This window comes from Gracilinanus agilis, chromosome 4 (assembly GCF_016433145.1).
Source record: "Gracilinanus agilis isolate LMUSP501 chromosome 4, AgileGrace, whole genome shotgun sequence".
NCBI lineage: Eukaryota > Metazoa > Chordata > Mammalia > Didelphimorphia > Didelphidae > Gracilinanus > Gracilinanus agilis.
In genome coordinates, this window is record NC_058133.1 from 438,969,625 (window position 1) to 438,987,614 (window position 17,990).

Here is a 17,990-nt window from a genome sequence, read left to right on the forward strand (position 1 = left end):
ATTTATTAGATAGTAAAGGTTGAAGTAAGAGAAAGAGGTATAGTCTCATAATCACCTGGCCATGCCCAACTAATCTGAGTTTGTCATACTTGTCTCCAAGTATGAGCCAAAAACTGCCAAACTAGGAAAAATCTCCAGCCCAAGAGCTTCAAGAGTCAAAAAGCCCCCAAAGCCCTTCTCATGCCTCAGTCCCCTCTCTTATAAAACCACTGGCCTTACCCCTTCTGAAACTCTGGCTAGAGAGACTTGACCCTAGTCTGAGTCAGAGGCAAGCCTCTTCTTGAATGCCAAGGAGCCACAAGGCCTCTGGCATCCTCCCATAGTACTTATGTTTGTCTAATCAATAAGTAGTGCTGATATCAACCAAAATTTGGGGTTTTCAAACCGTTACTTTTTTTAAAAGAGTGGTCTAATTTATAATAAATTCCCAGAATCTTCCTTTCAGATTCTTTGAGAGATAATGTTAGTCTTTCCACTCTGATTCTTTGGGAGATTAATATGTTATTCTCCCCATAAAATCATCCTATATAGAATATCTGTACATGTCAAGATTGTCTCACCAGGGTACAGAAGGACCCAAAGATATTACACATTTAATGGAAGGTCTTACTACATTTTGGCTATTTCTTAACATATTAAAAAATGATTGGTAGGCACATAACAAGGAACCATTAGGAGGCATTTCCCTTTTTTTGGCACAAGGTTTTTGCAGTGAAGATAAAATAATGGTACATTGGAAGAACAAAAGTAGATGGAGGGCCCAACCCTGCACAGTTCAGTTCATTATATCCAAAGACTGCCTCAGAGGCTCATGATGTAGTGTTTGATTTTTTTTTATAAGCACTGATCATTGGCTTGTTAGCCAGTCCCTTTGTAGTTTTCCTGGAATCAGACTCAAATATCAGTTATAAATCCCACAAGAATAATTAATGCAGGTTTCAGTAGTTTAAGCTTTGGGGTATACAATGTTGTTAGGGCTGTTAGACATTGTAAACTGATTCTTCAATACCAAATATCAGGTATAATTTTAAAACTTGAGTTTATGGAGAAGAAAAGGAGAAGAAAAAAATAAAAAAGATGATGATTTCTTAAACCCCATTTAACAATGCAACAGTTAAACATTTGCATTAAAAATACAGATTGATCACTTAAAAGTTAAATCTATTCTATATCTAACATGGTCATGATTCTTAGTTCACATATACATAAGTTTTTCTCTTGGTAAAAACTTGGCATAGATTTTAATTTAACAACTAAAGCAAAGTCCAAAAAGGATAAAAAATTCCTAGGATTAAAAAGGCCTATTTGGTCACAGTTGTCAACAAACTTGTGCCCTGTAGCCAGGCAAACCCTGTAATGGTCATAAGTGTGCAGTATATGACCCTTATAAAGTGCAAGTTGTGGCAAAGTCTCATTCATATGGACTGGAATTGTTGCCCATGATAAAAGAGAGCTCCAATAAAGCTGATGATAGACCAAGCATCCATAAGGTCCAATGGCCTTATCTTTGTGTAAGTATGTCCTATTTGCTTGTGGACCTTAATAAATAATATTATCTTTAGTCCAGTCCTCAGAAGAAGGAACAAAAGAGGAAAATGTAATATGGCTTAATGCTGAGAACAAAATAGTAGCAAATGAGAGTAGCATTTTTTTTAACAGAGTAAACTAAATAAGGTTTATCTATAAACTCCCTAATCACAAAAAGATAAGAATAAAATTCCAAAACCAAATAAGCAATAATGTACAATGAAAGTGACAGGATGCAGTTAATCAGTGTCAGTAGATCGATTTTACGTGAGAGCATGAATCCAAGTCTTTTTCTCCAATTTTGATGGCAGTCAGAGTAGTTAGAAACACTTGTAAAGGGCCTTCCCAAGCAGAATGAGTGCAGTTTGCTGAAAATTCTTTATATATACACCTTGTCTCCTGGGTGTAGATTATGGAATGAGAAGTCCAAGGACCCAGCCTATACTGTTGCTCCAGATGTGTGAAATTAAACATTTTACCTGTAATTCCTGCATATAAGAAGCAATAGAAATATCTCCTCTCATAATGATGTATATGCAGGAGGAAAATATTTGGCCTTAATATAGGAGTGCCCAAAAAGCATTTTAAATGATGAGACATATAGATCCTCCCCCCCCACCCCCAGGTCTGTTGTGTAGGTAAAATAGGGCTAAGGAGAGAATTTTAGGCCACTTAAAGTGAGACTTAATGTCCAGTTTGCCAAACATGTTTTTAAGTTCTCCATTCATATGTTCAACTTGACCAGAACTCTGGAAATGGTAGGGTATATGTAATTTGGGAGTAATTCCCAAACAAGAATAGAACTGCAGTAAAACAATCAGTAAAATGAATTTCCTTCTCTGAATCAATACACACAGGTGGGCCAAATCAGGGAACACAATTTCCCTCATTAACATTTTAGCAACAAAAGCTGCTGTGGCACTAGTACCAGGGAAGGCTTCTATCCTTCCTAGTGAGTTGGGACACTATAACAAGATAAACTTATAATTTCTAGCTTTAGAAATACTGATGAAATTAATTTAGAAATGTTCAAAAGGTAAGAAAGTCAGGGAATGCCCACCCAAAGGCTTGGCACAGAGAGCATACTGATTACATGCCTAGCAGGGCAAGAGGCACACACAGAGGAGGCTATAATAGTAATATATGCGGGGCCACCTTGACTCTTTAATGGAGTCCATGATCCCCCTGAGAACCAGAGTTGGCCACTCCTGTGAATAGATAAGTTTATTTCATCAGAGGAGCATCTGGGAAGTAGGGGTTTTCCTTCTGATAACACCCAAAACCCATTAATCTACTTTGCTTTAAACCAGTGCTTCCACTTCTCCACTTCCTGTTCATTATAAGAAAGAAAAATTTGGTTCATTATTAGATATCAGAGTTAAAATTAATTCAGATCCTTCTAAGGCAGTAAGCTTAGCTGCAATGTCTGCCCTGATTTCTCCTAGAGACAAGGTCATTCCCTCCTAAATCAGCAGAACAGTGAACAATAGCCAAGACTGTGGGTAAAATGCAAAATGGGTTCTTTAATGATCTTGCATTTTCAATGGTCTTGCCAGCAGAAGTCAGAAATCCTCTCTGAATCCAGAGCATCCCAACAGCATGACAGACTCCAAAAGCTTTCCTAGAATCTGTTAAATTGTTGCTTTCTTTCCCTTAGCAAGAACATAGTTTTTTTGGATGACATCAATTCTACTCCCTGAGCACTAAAATTAGAAGGTAACAAAGCTACCCAGATGGTATTATGGCCTGTTACAATGCAGTACCACAGAGGCATGTGCCATCCCTTATAAAAGAAGAACCATCAGTGTGTTGAATTAAATCAGGGTTTTCTAAAGGTGTGTCAGAAAGATCATTATGGAGCTTTTCAACCATGTTCATGTGTTCATAATTATGTAGTGCTTCCCTGAGACTGGTGAATAAGGAAGCAGTGTTGTAGGATTAAGAACCATGTAGCACTTAAGAGTAATATTTTCATTCCATAACAAAGTTATTTCATTTCTAGTAATCCTTTGATCTGAAAATGCCTGTGTTCTATGTTAGAACAGAGAAAATTGGATGAGAACCCAGGACTATCTCTAAGACTTTTCCCATTATCTGGACTATGGCAGCAAACACCCAAAGGCAGGGTGGTTTTCCAGTGGCCACTATACTCAGCTGTGCAGAATAGTAAGATACAGGGTGCTGTGTGGGTCCCAAGACTTGAGTAAGGACCCCAGAAGCTATTTCTCTTTGTTCATGTTCATACAGAGTAAATGGCTTTTTATAGTATGGAATTCCTAGAGCAAAGGACAGACAGAGTGGCTTGTTTTAATTCTGTGAGAACTGACAAGTATTGAGAATCTAATTGAAGTGGTTTGGGGACTGAATTTTTAGTCAGAGCTACAAAAGGCTTAGTAATTTCCCCATAACAGAGAATCCATTGTCTATAGATCCCTGTGGCCCCCTACATTGCTCTCAGCTGTCTCTTAGAAGAGTTCCTAAATAGCTTCAATGTGCTTGGGGGAAATGGAATGGGTTCCAGCAGCTAAAATAAAGTCTAAATATTCCACTTTTGAAAGGTACCACTGAACCTTTGACCCATGAACCTTGTTCTCCTTTGAAGCTTTAAGAGGAGATGCCTACTATCTTCCTGGTGTGTCTGTGCTTCTGGTGCTGCTAAAAGCAAATCAACATAGAGTAGAACCTGTAAAAAATATAGTAATAATAAGCTTTATAAAATTTGAGAAAATAAAATTGGATCTCTTCATATTCTCGAAGTAACCTTGTCCATGTCCACTGGAAACTTTTCCAGGTAAAAGCAAATATTTTCCTATAATTTATATGGATAGGAGTGGGAAAATGCAGAATTGAGGAGATGATAGTTGCAAGATTTGGAATCACTGGATTCTTAGATATAACATGTGAATTAACTGCATAAAGATCTTGTACAAACTGATAAACAGCCTTCCCTCCTGAGCCTGGCTTAAGCTTTTTTGCTGGGAGAATTTGTGAATTATATTCAGATTTATATGAAATTACTATCCCTTGTTCAATTAATGGATCTGTTTTGGGGGGATATTCCTTCAGAGTAGCTTCCTTGGTTAAAAGAATGGAAGGTTGGGGGACCACCTTTTGTCTTAACCTGAACAGGAACAGCTGATTTAAGCAGGCCTACATCAGAAGAGAATGAAACCCAGAGAGAGTCAGAGATATTCTGCTGGAATTTGAAAGGGAGGGGATATTATCTCCTGACTATTAGGAAGAAGGACTTGGAAAAAAGTTAGATAGTCTTCAGGCAATCAAAAGAGCTATCTGGAGAGCCATGATATCCTGGCCCTTAGTTTACAAAAGAGATCTCTCCCTAATAGATTTTTATGAGAATTGAGCATTAAGAGGAATGAATTTCATTCTACTAATAAAGAGCCCTTGGAGACAATGCAAGGAGAGAGCTACTAATATTTTGAGCCTTCCCCGATACTCCAACCACATTTAAAGAACCAATAGAATTACATTCAAAATTGGGTTTGTTCCCTAAAACCAATATGGAAGCCCTGGTGTCCAGGAGACAATGGTAATAATTGTTCCCAACCTGGAGACAGGAACAGAGAGCGTGGATAGAGGAGGAGCAGAGTCAGAATGAAGGGCTATAGTCAGAGAGGGTCAGTCATACCTGCAGGTGGGGACAGAAATGGGTGGTGTAGAGTTTGAAGGTAGTGAAATAGCAAGTGAGGAGGAGTGAGGGCCAGAATAGTGTGACAAAAAGAAATCGGGAATAGGTGGGTCTAAAAGAATATGTAGGGGAAAGGAGGGGAAAGGAAATTTTTGGGTAGGTTCCTGAAAAAGAGGGAAGGGGGAGCAGGCTGAGAGAAAGGAGCAGAAGAGGGTCCCTGAAAAGGGGGAAAGAGAAATAGAAGGCTGAACAGACTGGCAGAGAGGCCAGATGAGAAGTATGAGAAAAAGGAAGACTGGTTAAAAACTTGACTCCTTAGTTGAACTGAGTAGGTTCGTTAAGGAACAAGGCCCAAATGTACCAGTAATGTAATTCTTTGGGGTTATTATTTCCAATAGCTTATTTTAACTCTTTTACTGTATTAAAATCAGAAGACTTACATTGAGGTTAAATGAAAACAGTCTTAGACCAAGATTTACAAAGGTTAATGGCAATCCTTTTATTTTCCATGATATAAGTAATTTATGTAAAGAGCTTTCACTTAGATGCTCTGAGCATTCCCCATTTTCAAACTGAGTCCCTCTCCAAAAAAGAAGGGGGGGGGTGGGAAAGAAGGGGGAAAAAAATCAGATTATAAACTATTTAATTCTCCACCTTATCCACCTTATGCCTCCCCCTAAAGGCCACATGGTTCTGTTGAACCACCTAAGCACAGTTTTAAGTTTAAAAGAAAGAGTCTGGAGATAAAACTGAAACTTGTCTCTTTCTTACTCCTATATCTTTAAGGCTAGACTAAAGGCCTTTCACTTTTATGACTTTGGTGTCTGGGTGTCTTGCTTACTTCACTGTTCTCTCAGCCTATTACTGCAACACTCCCCAACCAAAAAAAAAAAAAAAAAGGCAGAAAAATAACTGGCAAATACACATGAAAAAAAAAAGTCATCTTACCCAAAGGTTCTCCTTGACCATTTTGACTTCTCAGAAACCTCAAATTTATTTTTAAAGAAAATTTCTGTTCTTAAGCAAGGGAAGTTCAGAATATTAAGTAGTTGCCAAATTGTTATGAGTAAAATTCTCTAGAGAATGAATATTAATTTAGAATTATTTATTAAATAGTAAAAGTTGGGGTATAGTCACATAATCACCTGGCCAAGCTTAACTAAACTGGAGTTTGCCACATTTGTCCCCATGCGCTAGCCAAAAACCACCATACCAGGAAAAATCTCCAGCCCAAGAGCTCCAAGATCTGAAAAGCACAAAAAGCCCTTCTTGCTTCCTCAGTCCCCTCTCTTAAAAAGCCATTGATGTCACCCCTTCTGGGTCTCTCTGGTTGGAGAGACAAGCCTAGTTTGGATCAGAGGCAAGCCTCTTCTGGGATGCCAGGGAGTCACCAGGCCTCTGGCATTCTCCCATAGTATTCATGCATGTCTAATCAATGGGTGGTGCCGCTATCAGCCAAAATGGGTTTTCAAAACTTTACTTTATTAAAAAGGCGGTTATAATTTATATTAAATTCACACAAGAGGAATTCAAGGATATGACTTCCTGAGCCCCAACCTTCTGTGCAGTGAGTGGGGGTTTCTGAATTATCTATACTGAATGATCTTATAATCTGTCTTTCTAGTAGATAAAAGATCTATCTAAAGACTGTGGTATAGTGGGCTGTGTGTTTTGTTCATGTAGGCCATGTATGTCTACATCAGATTTTTCAGGATGTTGCTTAGTGGGGAGGCAAGAATAGATCTAGTCTCTTCTGCCCACTCTTCTCCAAGGGAAATTTTGAGTCTTGCTAAGAGAGGAAGCAGAAGATTGAGGCCAGAGGTTAGCTGTTCTGCTCCCTCAGAGACAGGAGCTAGCATTATCCCTTAAATATTATTAGCCTAGAGGAAATGATTTTTAGGTCCAAACTATATTCTTGATAACTATCCGCTAATAGTGATGGAATGCCCCAAGTCATATAACCAAGACCTGAATCTACACCAAGGCCAGTTCCCCAATAAATATGCATTGTGAAGAGCAATAAGCTCATTTTCCCCAACACTTAACAAATGTAAATTAGATAAAGTATATGCAAAGAATATATTAGAGAATACGAAGGGAATAAACAGTTATGCTAAGAGAGAAAGTCTCAAATTTTATCTAAGGGTAAATTCCTTGAAATGTGTAGTTATCTGGGGACAGGGACATGTTTGACGTTGGTGACTCTTCTACACATCAGCTTCTTTTCAGAGTCTTTACCTGCAGGGAGACAAGAATTTCTAGTCTAGAATCTCTTCTCTCAAGCTCTCACAGATTCTGACCCTTACTCATAAAGCATTGAAAAATGACACATTGGAGGGGTGGTGAGTAGGTGGCTCAGAACCAGACTTAGAGATGGGAGGTTCTGGGTTCAAATGTGACCTCACATGCTTCCTAAATGTGTGACCCTGGGCAAATCACTTAACCCTCATTGTCTAGCCCTTACCATTTTTTTCTATTTTGGAATCTGCACCTATTATCTAAGAAGGTAAAGGGTTTTTTTTTTTTAAGGGAAAAAGAAAAATGACACATTGTTGAAGCATAAATAAGTGTTTTGAACCAACAAGTCAATGTTTTTTATCAATGTTTTTGTTGTGTTTTATTGTGGTGTTTATTTTTGTTTTTAATAATCAGCAAAGATAAAAATAATGGGACCTTTATAAAAGAAGATGGAAAAACTGGGTGCCATGGTAACACAATGACCCAGAATTTGTAGAGCACTGAACTAGGCAATGTGAAATAACTTAGGAACTTTCTAAGGGGGTTGGTTCATAGAAGGTATTAGGATTAAGAGATGTAATTCTTAGGCTTTTATATCATGAGAAGCAGAAGTATGTTCCTTTTGGAAATTGTGACAGTCAGAATATGGAAAGTTTTGTGGAGAAGTTCACTTTATGTGCATGATTTTGGGGGAGGATGAAAAAAGTATTTTTGTCAAAGAATTTCTTTATCTAGAGAGCACACTTTTGTAAAGCAGGCAACTGCAAGCAGTAACTTTTGGGTGCCAAGCTTCAAAGGAGAATAATGGAAGATTACATAAAAAGAGACTTGATGCATAAGTTCAGACACTTTCTCTATTAACAAAGAAAAAGTTAAAAATTACCTGATCTATATCTTTGTAGTTTATCATGCCCCTGATTTCAGGAAAGAACTTCATTTTAACACCAAAATAATAGGACAAGGTCCCCTACTCTCCATAATCTGGGACCACTACTTTTATCACTCATATTGATGCAGTAAACTCTTTGTCACTTGTTTGTCTTCCCTGCTTCTAATTCTCCCTCTCCAATCTTCACCATATAAAGGGGCCAGATTATGGGGATAGAGACACAAGTTGTGATGTCACTGATTTGGCATAGTAGTGCCAAACTCCTCCTCCTCATCATCATCATCATTAACTTAGAAGATGTTACAACTATTCTCTCATTTGATCCTCATGGAAACTGATTTATTTGTACATAAGGATCCCTGTGAGCCTCAGTTTTAAAATATAATATTATTTGTTTTATTGTAGTTTTATTTATTTTGTTAAAATAGTTCCCAGTTACATTTTAATCTGGTTCAGGATACCCTGGGGAGTGTTGTGGGCCTTTAAGGATTTGTAGATCTTGATAGGCAGAGATGGGGAAAGGACATTCAAAGCTCAGATATAGGAAAGCATGGTTCGTATACTGATGACAGTAATCTAGTTTTATTGGAATTACTGGTAGTGTAACCCAGGAACAGTTACTTCATCTCTCTGCTCTAGGCAGCTCTCAAAGACTGTCTTTTAAGTTGAGTTGCCACCTTATTGGTGGAGAGAGTTTCCTCACTGCTCCTGATACTCCTGAAATCACAGATTTAGACCCTAGCCCTGTATGCAAGGCTTTGGAATAGAAATGATTATGGTGAGGGTGTACACAGGGTGAGGAACACAAAATGATTATAGGGAAAGAATATTAAATCATAGAGTCGGGAAAGGTTTCAAGGAAATGTAACACCTGAGGCTGAGTGTTACAGTCATAGGTTAAGAGCTGGAAAAGACCTTAGGGAGCATCTTCCCACCCTTCAGTCTTGAAGGCAGCTAGGATTCCAGGAGGCAGAAGTGAGAAAGGAGTACATTTCAATGATGAGGATCAACTTGTGCAAAGGAAGAGGAGAAAAGAACAGCTATGAGGTCATTTGGGTTGGAACATAGAAGGAGGGAGTTAATATGAAAGTTTGGAAAAAGAGATGTGAGTCAGATAATGTTGAATTGTAAATGCCAGGCTGAAGGAGATTGTATGTTCTACTATAGGAAATAGGAAACTACTGAAGATTCTTAAATAGGGTAATGACATAATCATACCTATCTTAGTAATTTGGCCCCTTTGTAATAGTACAGATTACAGAGAGGAAGAATTAGAAACAGAGAAACCAAAAAACTGACAATCTATTGCAGAAATAGGGGTGATAAAGATAGTGGGGCCCTGGGTTATGGAGAGAAGGGGATCTTGTCCTATCTTTTGGTTATTAAAACCAAGTTCTACCCTAAAAGTCATGGGCATGATCAAACACACAGATGTAATTGAGGGAAATGTTCTAATTTTTTCTTTGTTAATAGAGAAAGCATCTGAACTCCTCTAAGAGTTATTGCCTCTGTCTAGATCTGAACTTAAAGTTAGAGGATTTTTAAGGAAAGTTGGCTTTTTTTCCCCTCTAGAGTTCCTTTCTGGGATGTTGCAAAAGTCTTTAATGCACTCACTCAGCTTTCAGTTTCTGCCTTCAAAGAATTTCTTTTTGAGTCAGCTTTTCTTTGACTCCCCAGACATCCTCACCAGTTGCTCAACCTCTCAATTCTATTTTCTTCATGAGCTTTCTTATAGATGAGATCTCTAACTCTTTTTGGATGCCCACCAATTACAAGTTATTTCTGATGCAGATGTGGTAGTTTATCCCAATATCCTAAACCAGCCTAGGACAACCCTCTGATTGGCCAGGAATGTATCTTCATCTAGAGCTTTCATGCTCTAGAGCAGTGGTTCCCAAACTTTTTTGGCCTACCACCCCCTTTCCAGAAAAAAATTACTTGGCGCCTCTGGAAATTAATTTTTTTTTTAAATTTTAATAGCAATTAATAGGAAAGATAAATGCACCTGTGGCCATCACCGCTGCCCTGGATCGCTGCAGCACCCACCAGGGGGCAGTGGTGCCCACTGCTCTGGAGTTAACTGTCTCCTATAGTGTTGTTGCCCCTCATACCCTATGTAAAATTAACTTGTTAGATTAGATAAGATATATTTATAATGATTATTTGTTTTGTGAATTCCACATCATCAAGAATAACGGTCCATTCCATTTGGGAGACTTTATTTCTGTAGGAGTTTACTTTTCTACTATGTATTAAAAGCATGTTGGCAATATTGTATATTTCTTAGAGGGAAATATAATCCTGTTCCTAGAGATTGCACTGTTATTAAAAAAAAGAAGCATTAAAAAAAAGTCACCTTCCATTTTAGAACCAATATTGGTTCTAAGGCAGAAAAGCAGTAAGGGCTAGGCAATGGGGGTTAAGTGACTTATCCAGGGTCACATAGCTAGGAAATGTATGAGGCCAGATTTGAACCCAGGATTTTCTATCTCTAGGCCTGGCTGTCAATCCACTGAGCCATATAGCTGCCTCCAAAAGGAAGCATTTTTAATAGAATTCTGCTATATGAAAAAGACTTCACCATGAGACCCACGACATAGCTTTATTATTATAATAATAATACCCTTAAAATATTTTCTTGATTCCTTTTATTTCATATCATTATCAGTACTGAACATTGCACTATAACAACTCTTTGCCCTCTCCCCATCTCAGTGATATTTTTCATAACCTCCCTCAAAAAAAAAGAAAGAAAAGCCTAACCTAAATCAAAACTAACAATTATTAACCAGGATCCTATATTCAACAGCATGAATAACATCCCACACCCATAATGCTCTACCTTTACAATGAAAAGTGGAAGAAACATTTTCTTATTTCTTCTCCAGGAACAAATTTGCTATAATAATCACATAGCATTTTATTTTGTTTTGTTGTTCATTTATTACTGTAAATGTAAATGAAAGAGTAGAGATGATCATTATTAACACCAAAACTTCATTGCAAAGAGCTGGTTTTTGCTCCTTTGGGGAGCCACTTGGTCATTGACTATTCAGACTCCCATGAGGAACTGTAGCTAGAATTTTAGCTTTCTGATGTTTATATGAACTCATCATAAACATATTTCTGGAAATTAAATGCATAGATGTTTTTAGGATATTCTCCAAAATCATCATTTTAATGTGTTTTATATAAAATATGTTCTCTAGTCAGTAATATTACCTATCTTCCTAATAGAAATACTTTTATATTATTTACTTTTGTAGTGTCTAGTAGGGAAATTTCCTTTCAAGTGAATTTTTTCTTGAATATTTTAGTTCCAAGCCTTCTAAAATTTCTAATATGACTTATTATTTGTTATGCTTATTGAATAGTAGTAACATTATATAAATAGAAGAAAGAACTAAGTATTAAACCCTTATTATTTGTCAAACTCTTATCTCATTTAATACCTCATAACAACCCTGAGAGGTAGCTACTATTATGTTATCCTCTCCATTTTACAGTTAAGGAAACTGAGACAGATGATGTTAAATGGCTTTCCCAAGATCATAAATAGTAAATACCCAGCACTTTATGCACTATCTAGCATCTGCGTGAATCACTTAACCTCCCTTGGCCTTAGTTTCCTTATTTGTCAGATGACATGGTTGAACTAGATGATCTCTGATGCTCCTTCCAACTTTTAATTTCAATGATCAAGTGCATCATAGAAAACACATTTTGTATTATTTATATGTATTCCTCTGTTTCTCGAGTTTGTATTTTCTCTTAAATACTGCTAATGATATGTTCTGTGCTAGTGATTTTTAATTGCATTATACATGTTGGATCCTGAAAAAAGATCATGTCTAAATCAGTTAATTGTGTTTTTATGTACAGTTTCAAATTCAGCTAGAAAAGAAAGACCAACAATTTAAAGAACAAGAGAAGACCATGTCCATTTTGCAACAGGATATAGTATGTAAGCAACATCATGTTGAATCACTGGATAGACTCTTGCTGGAAAAAAGAGGGGTAAAATCATATTTATAAAATATTTTAAAGTAAAATAGATTTTCAGTTATTGTTTTGTGTTGCATGGGTGTAATTCCTAGCCAAACCATTATTTATTGTTTTCCTAGTATATAGAATGTTTATATACATGTTTCATATCTTTGCATTTTTAGGAGATGGAAAAACAAAATATCAAGAAAGATGAATCTTTGAAAATGTTACAGAACCAAGTATCTGAGGAAGCACTGAAAGTTAGTACATTGTCATTTAAGAAATTCTCTTGTTTTAATGGAAGAGTTTCCAGTACTTATTGTTTTCCTGAATAAATTTTAGAAAAGCTCTCCTTTATTCAGAAAGGAATAAATTAGAGTTATGTTCTACAAATGCAGGCTTACCTATTATTGAACATATTCTCTTTAAGTGCCATTTCCTCATTGTTTACTGTGAATAATTCTTGATTATTTAGTAATTAATTCTAGCTCAGTGATGGCGAACCTATGACATGGGTGTCCACCTCTCCCAGAGTTCATTACTAGAATGGCAGAGGGTGAAGCTGCTCCCCTCCCCCTCTCCACAGTTCCTGAGGACATTTTTTCCCATCCCCCACCCCTCTGCCCAGTAGCCCAATGGGAGTGCACAGGAGATAAGTGGGGTGACTCACAGGCTGCAGAGCTGGAGGGGAGCAGAGTGCTCAGACCACTCCCCTCCCCCTCTCCACACATGCTGAGGAAACATCCTCACTTTACCCACCCTCTGCCCAGTAGCCCAATGGGAGCACATTCTCCCTCCCCTCTGTGGGATAAAGGGGGGAGGCAGGGCTTGCCTGGCACTTGGTGTGTGTGTGTGTGGGGATAACATGTTGGGCAGGGTGGAGGCAGGGCCTGGCACTCCTGTCTCCAAAAGGTTCGCAATCACTACTCTAGCTTATACAGGTCAATAAAGCACCTTCCTTGGTATTTTCCCTTTGGGTTCTCATCTTTCCTTTATTTCATTGTGCATTAGAACCTCCAGTTAAAGGCTAAGAGCAGAAATGAATAGAGATAAAAAAATCAAAACAGCCTATTCTACTTACTTTGTTAGTAATTCTAGTTAAAGACATAGTATAAGTGGTATTTGAAATTCCTAGCTAACTTTGAAGATTTTTTATTAGATGTAGATTTCAGTTAAATAATCTCTTTTTACTTTCTGGTCAGTATTTGTTTTACTTACATTTTTTAAAGGCAGCAACATGGGCAGAGTGGATAGTATTGGTTACAGAATTAGGAAGATTTTGGTTCAAGTCTCACCTCAGACATATACTGGCCTTGTGACCTTGGTCAAGTCTTCCCTTTTTGTGTCCCATCAGGTCAATAAGACTATTAAGTTGCAGAGCTAGTGCTCATCAGCATTGGTATAACGAATTCTTCATTAGATATTTTCTATCCCAGTGAAATTATAGATAAAAAAAAGTTTTACATTAAAAATGTCATTATCTTTCATTTTTCTATTATACATGGGTTTAATAGCATCATAATCATTCTCTATTTTTTCAAATTCTCTTGTGATTATGTATGAAAGGTAATCTTTTGACTTAATGTTTATCTCTTTGCTAAAAAAGTATCTAAGCTTGTTGATTTGTGTATAATATATTTGTTCTTTCTCCACCCAAATAAACATGTAGGATTGAAAAATATATATATTATTAATATAAAGATTATGAAATAATGCCTCTAGTAAAATAGCTGTATTATTGTTGCATGCCCACTTTTCATTAAATTCATCCCTTCATCTAATGAGAGTCTTATTTGGAAAGTGATTTCTATTAGTAAAAAATAGCTAAATAACATTAAACTAGACAGAAGTCCTAAGAGGCACACATTAAGTCATGAGTACTAGTATTGGTAATACAATGATTATTTCCACTATTGAATATCCAAATAAAACATTACTGAGGGTAGGAGGGGAGAGAAAAATAAAAAAGGAATATAGAAAGTCAAGCCCTTATGAATTCAGTTGTGGACAAAGTAGTATGTAGGCATAAAATGTAAATGCAAGTTATCATTTTTATTGTCATGAAGTATAAAGCAAGTGCTGAATACTGAGAATTTGTGACATGTAGCAGCAAAACAGGAAGTATAAACCACAGAATTTTAGATCTGGAAGAGATTTTAGAGACTTTCTGGGCTTCTAGTCCCTTCATTTCAGAGATGAGGGATCAGACTGAGAATTTCAGTGACTTTCTTGAGGACACACAACTATGATTTGAGTCATGATTTGAACTAACATCTTCTGCTTCTAAATCTAGTGCTTTTCACTCTGCCACAGACAGGAGAACCTTGTGTATTCTGTTTGGTTGTACCATTGCCATATGTATGTAACTTGGATCATACCAATTAACTTTTACATCCAAAACAAGTTTATATTATCTGCTTCCAATCTAAAAGAATATTGCAGCATTGAAGTCAAAAAAAGCTCATAGGAAATGAGGCTCAAGATGCCAGGTTAAAATCCAAGGATCTCCAAATTCTGTGTAGGTTTTAGCAAACTATTAGTTGAGAAAGATACACTTATGTTAAACCAGAAATGAAGAGGCTGCCTGTCAGTGAAAAGAGTGGTCAATAAATATGTGATGAATTGAATTGAATTTTTTGGTAGGATTTAGACTAGTTGAATTCCAGCACTCTTTTGAGATTATTCCATTTTCATTCTTCCAACAAGCATTCTGGTCATAAGCATTAATTATGGGTCTCCTACCTGCCAGGCATTGTACTGAGCCCTGAGGATACAAAGGCAAAGGACAGTCCATGCTCTCCACTTCATGTCATCATGGTGCTCATAATCTATTGAGGGAGGCAACGTGCAAACCACAGTGTACCATATACAAGATGAGCCAGAGATAAGGCATAGGAGATATTTGCATTAAGGGAGAAATGAAAGGGCTTCTTCCAGAAAGGGGGATTTTAACTGGGACTGGAAGAAAGCTAGGGAAGTCAGGAGGCAGAGGTGAGAGGGAGGAAAGGGTTCCAGGCACAGAAGACATCAAGTGATGATTCTTGGAGTCAGGAGAGGATGTGTATAGTGTTTGGAACAGCAAAGAAACTAGTCACAGGATCACATAAGAAGACCAGAAAGGTAGGAAGAAGTTGTGTTAGAGAGGACATTAAAAGCCAGATAGGATATTAAATTTGATCTTGGAAGCATTAGGAAGCCACTAGAATTGTTTGAATGGTGGGAAAGCAAGGGTGACATGGTCAGACTTGTGATTTAGGAAGGTTTGACAGTTCGACAGCTGAGTAGAGGATAGATTAGAGTGGGGACAGACAAGAGACTTGTGGCAGAAAGATTGCTTTATAAATTATATGACTTTTGCAATAGTCCAGACATGAGACGAGGAGAGCATATACAAGGATGGTGCCAGGGTTAGAGGAGTCAATCAATAAGTCAAGCCAACAAGCATTTATTAAGTATTTTATATGTACCAGGCACTCTGCTAAATGTTGGGGATTGAAAGAAAGACAAAACAGCAGTTCCTACTTTCAAGGAGCATATATTTAAATGGAAGATACAGCATAATAAATAGGTACAGGAGGTGTGGATAAGGGCAATCTGAAAGGGAAAGGCATTCATAGCAGGGGAAACCACTTAGACAAGATGGGATTTGAATTCAGTCTTGAAGGAAGCCAGGGATAGCTATGAGGTAAGGAGGCAGAAACACCTTAAGCATTGAGGACAGCCATTGCAGAGGCAGAGACAGGAGATATGGAGTATTGTGTTTGAGTAGCTATAAGTAGGTTAGTTTAAAGGAACTGTAGAGTATGGGCAGGGAGTAAAATATAAGAAAGACTAGAAATTAAGGAAGGGGGGGTGTGGGGACAACTTGGTAGCTTAATGGATAGAAGGCCAGGTCTGGAAACCGGAGGTCCTGGGTTCAAATGTGGCCTCAGATACTTTCTAGCTGTGGGACCCTGGACAAGTCACTTAACCTCATTGCCTAGCCATTACCGTTCTTCTGCCTTGGAATCAATTATTGGTGTTGATTCTAGGACAGAAAGTAAGGATTTAGCTTAAAAAAGTTTTAAAAGAAAGAAAGAAATGAAGGAAGAAGCCAGGTTGGGAAGAGAGTTCTTCAAGGTGAAGAACATTATATTTAATCCTGTAGATAATAGGATACCAGTGGATTTTATTGGGTTTCCTAGTAAATTTACTCATTTCCCATGACCTACTTCCCCACTCCCCCTCACACACAGATATATTCTTGATCTTGCCATTACCAATGCATATTTCACATTCACATTCATGAGCTCTCCAATTCCCATATCTGTTACAATCTAATGTCATTACATCTTTCGCTCTGCCTTATGACTCTTAATCCTGTTCTTCATCCTCACCCTGACCTCCAGTCCCTCTAGCCCTCAGTTCTTTTCACAGGTTAGCATCCATGCATTGTCTACATTCTCCTTCCCCTTTACCCTGAGCCCTTAATGAACCAACTTAACTCCACACTTTTCTTTATTTTTGAGTCCCTTGCTAAGCTCAAACTTTGGATCACTTGCACTAGTCATTGCCTTCACTTTTATTCATATGTTGCTGAACAGAGCTAGAGAAAATTATAAAACTACTGCCTGGTCCACTAGAAATTTATGTTACGTAATCTCAACTGGACTCTTAACTATATAGCAAGGCAATCCTTTTATACCTCCTTAATCAATTTACTGTCTCACCTCATTTACTATTTCCTATCTTTCATCCCTCCTTTCTGCTCATCTAGTTGAGGATGTTGCCTCATACTTTCCTGAAAAAAATGGATGCAATTCACTACGAGCTCCTACTTCTTTTATCCTCCTCATCTCCATCACTCTTATCTCCTTTTTCAACCCCATCTTATGTGAAAAGGTAGCCTTTCTCTTTATCAAGACAAATGCCTCTTCATCAACTCTTGATATCGTGTTTCATCCTGTCTTCTCCAGAAGATTGCTGTCATCCCCTTTCTCTCTTGCTCATCATTAATTTGCCCCTATCTATTGGCTTCTGCTGCCCACAAACATGCCTGTTTCTTCCCCATTCTTTAAAAAAAAACTTTATTGGACCATCTCCTCTTACTATTACCTTTATTTCTGTTTTGTAGCTAAACTAGGAAAAGCTGTTTACATTTGGTATCTTCTCTTCTCATTCTCTTCTATATCCTCTCTTTTGCTTTTTGACCTCATCACTCAACTGAAACTGCCCAATCTAAAGTTGCCAGTGATCTCTTAATTGCTAGATCTAATGGTCTTTTCTCAAACCTCATCTTTCTTGAACATTCTACAGTCTTTGATACCACTGATCATCTTCTTCTCCTTGATATTCTTTCCTAAGTTTTCAGAACACCTCTCTCTTCTAGATTTCCTCTTTCTTGTTCAATCATTCCTTCTCTATCTCCTTTCCTGGATCTTTACCCAGGTCATGCCTGAGAACTGTGGTTGTCCTGGAAGGCTCTGTCTAGTCTTTTCCCTCTATACTAGTTCACTTGCTGAATTCATCAGATTCCATGGATTCAATCATAATCTCTATGCCAATGATTCTAATGGGCATTTATCCAGCCATGATTAATCTTCTGACCTCCTGGATCCATGTCCATGCCTGTTGGGCATCTTAGAACTGGTTCAACTCCTTATTCTTCTCCACTTGTATGACCCTTTTAAGTCTCATTTGCTGAATCTTCAGGTCATTACT

General features: G+C 37.6%; 1 protein-coding gene across 1 annotated transcript in view; it reads left to right on the forward strand.

Moving 5' to 3' along the window:
• Positions 1-17,990, forward strand: part of CCDC18 (coiled-coil domain containing 18) — a 127,618-nt gene that overhangs the window by 52,368 nt on the left and 57,260 nt on the right. The window contains exons 15-16 of the mRNA XM_044675488.1: positions 12,186-12,320; positions 12,473-12,550. Of these exons, the coding sequence (XP_044531423.1) occupies positions 12,186-12,320; positions 12,473-12,550 (213 nt within the window). The remainder of the gene's footprint in view (positions 1-12,185; positions 12,321-12,472; positions 12,551-17,990) is intronic.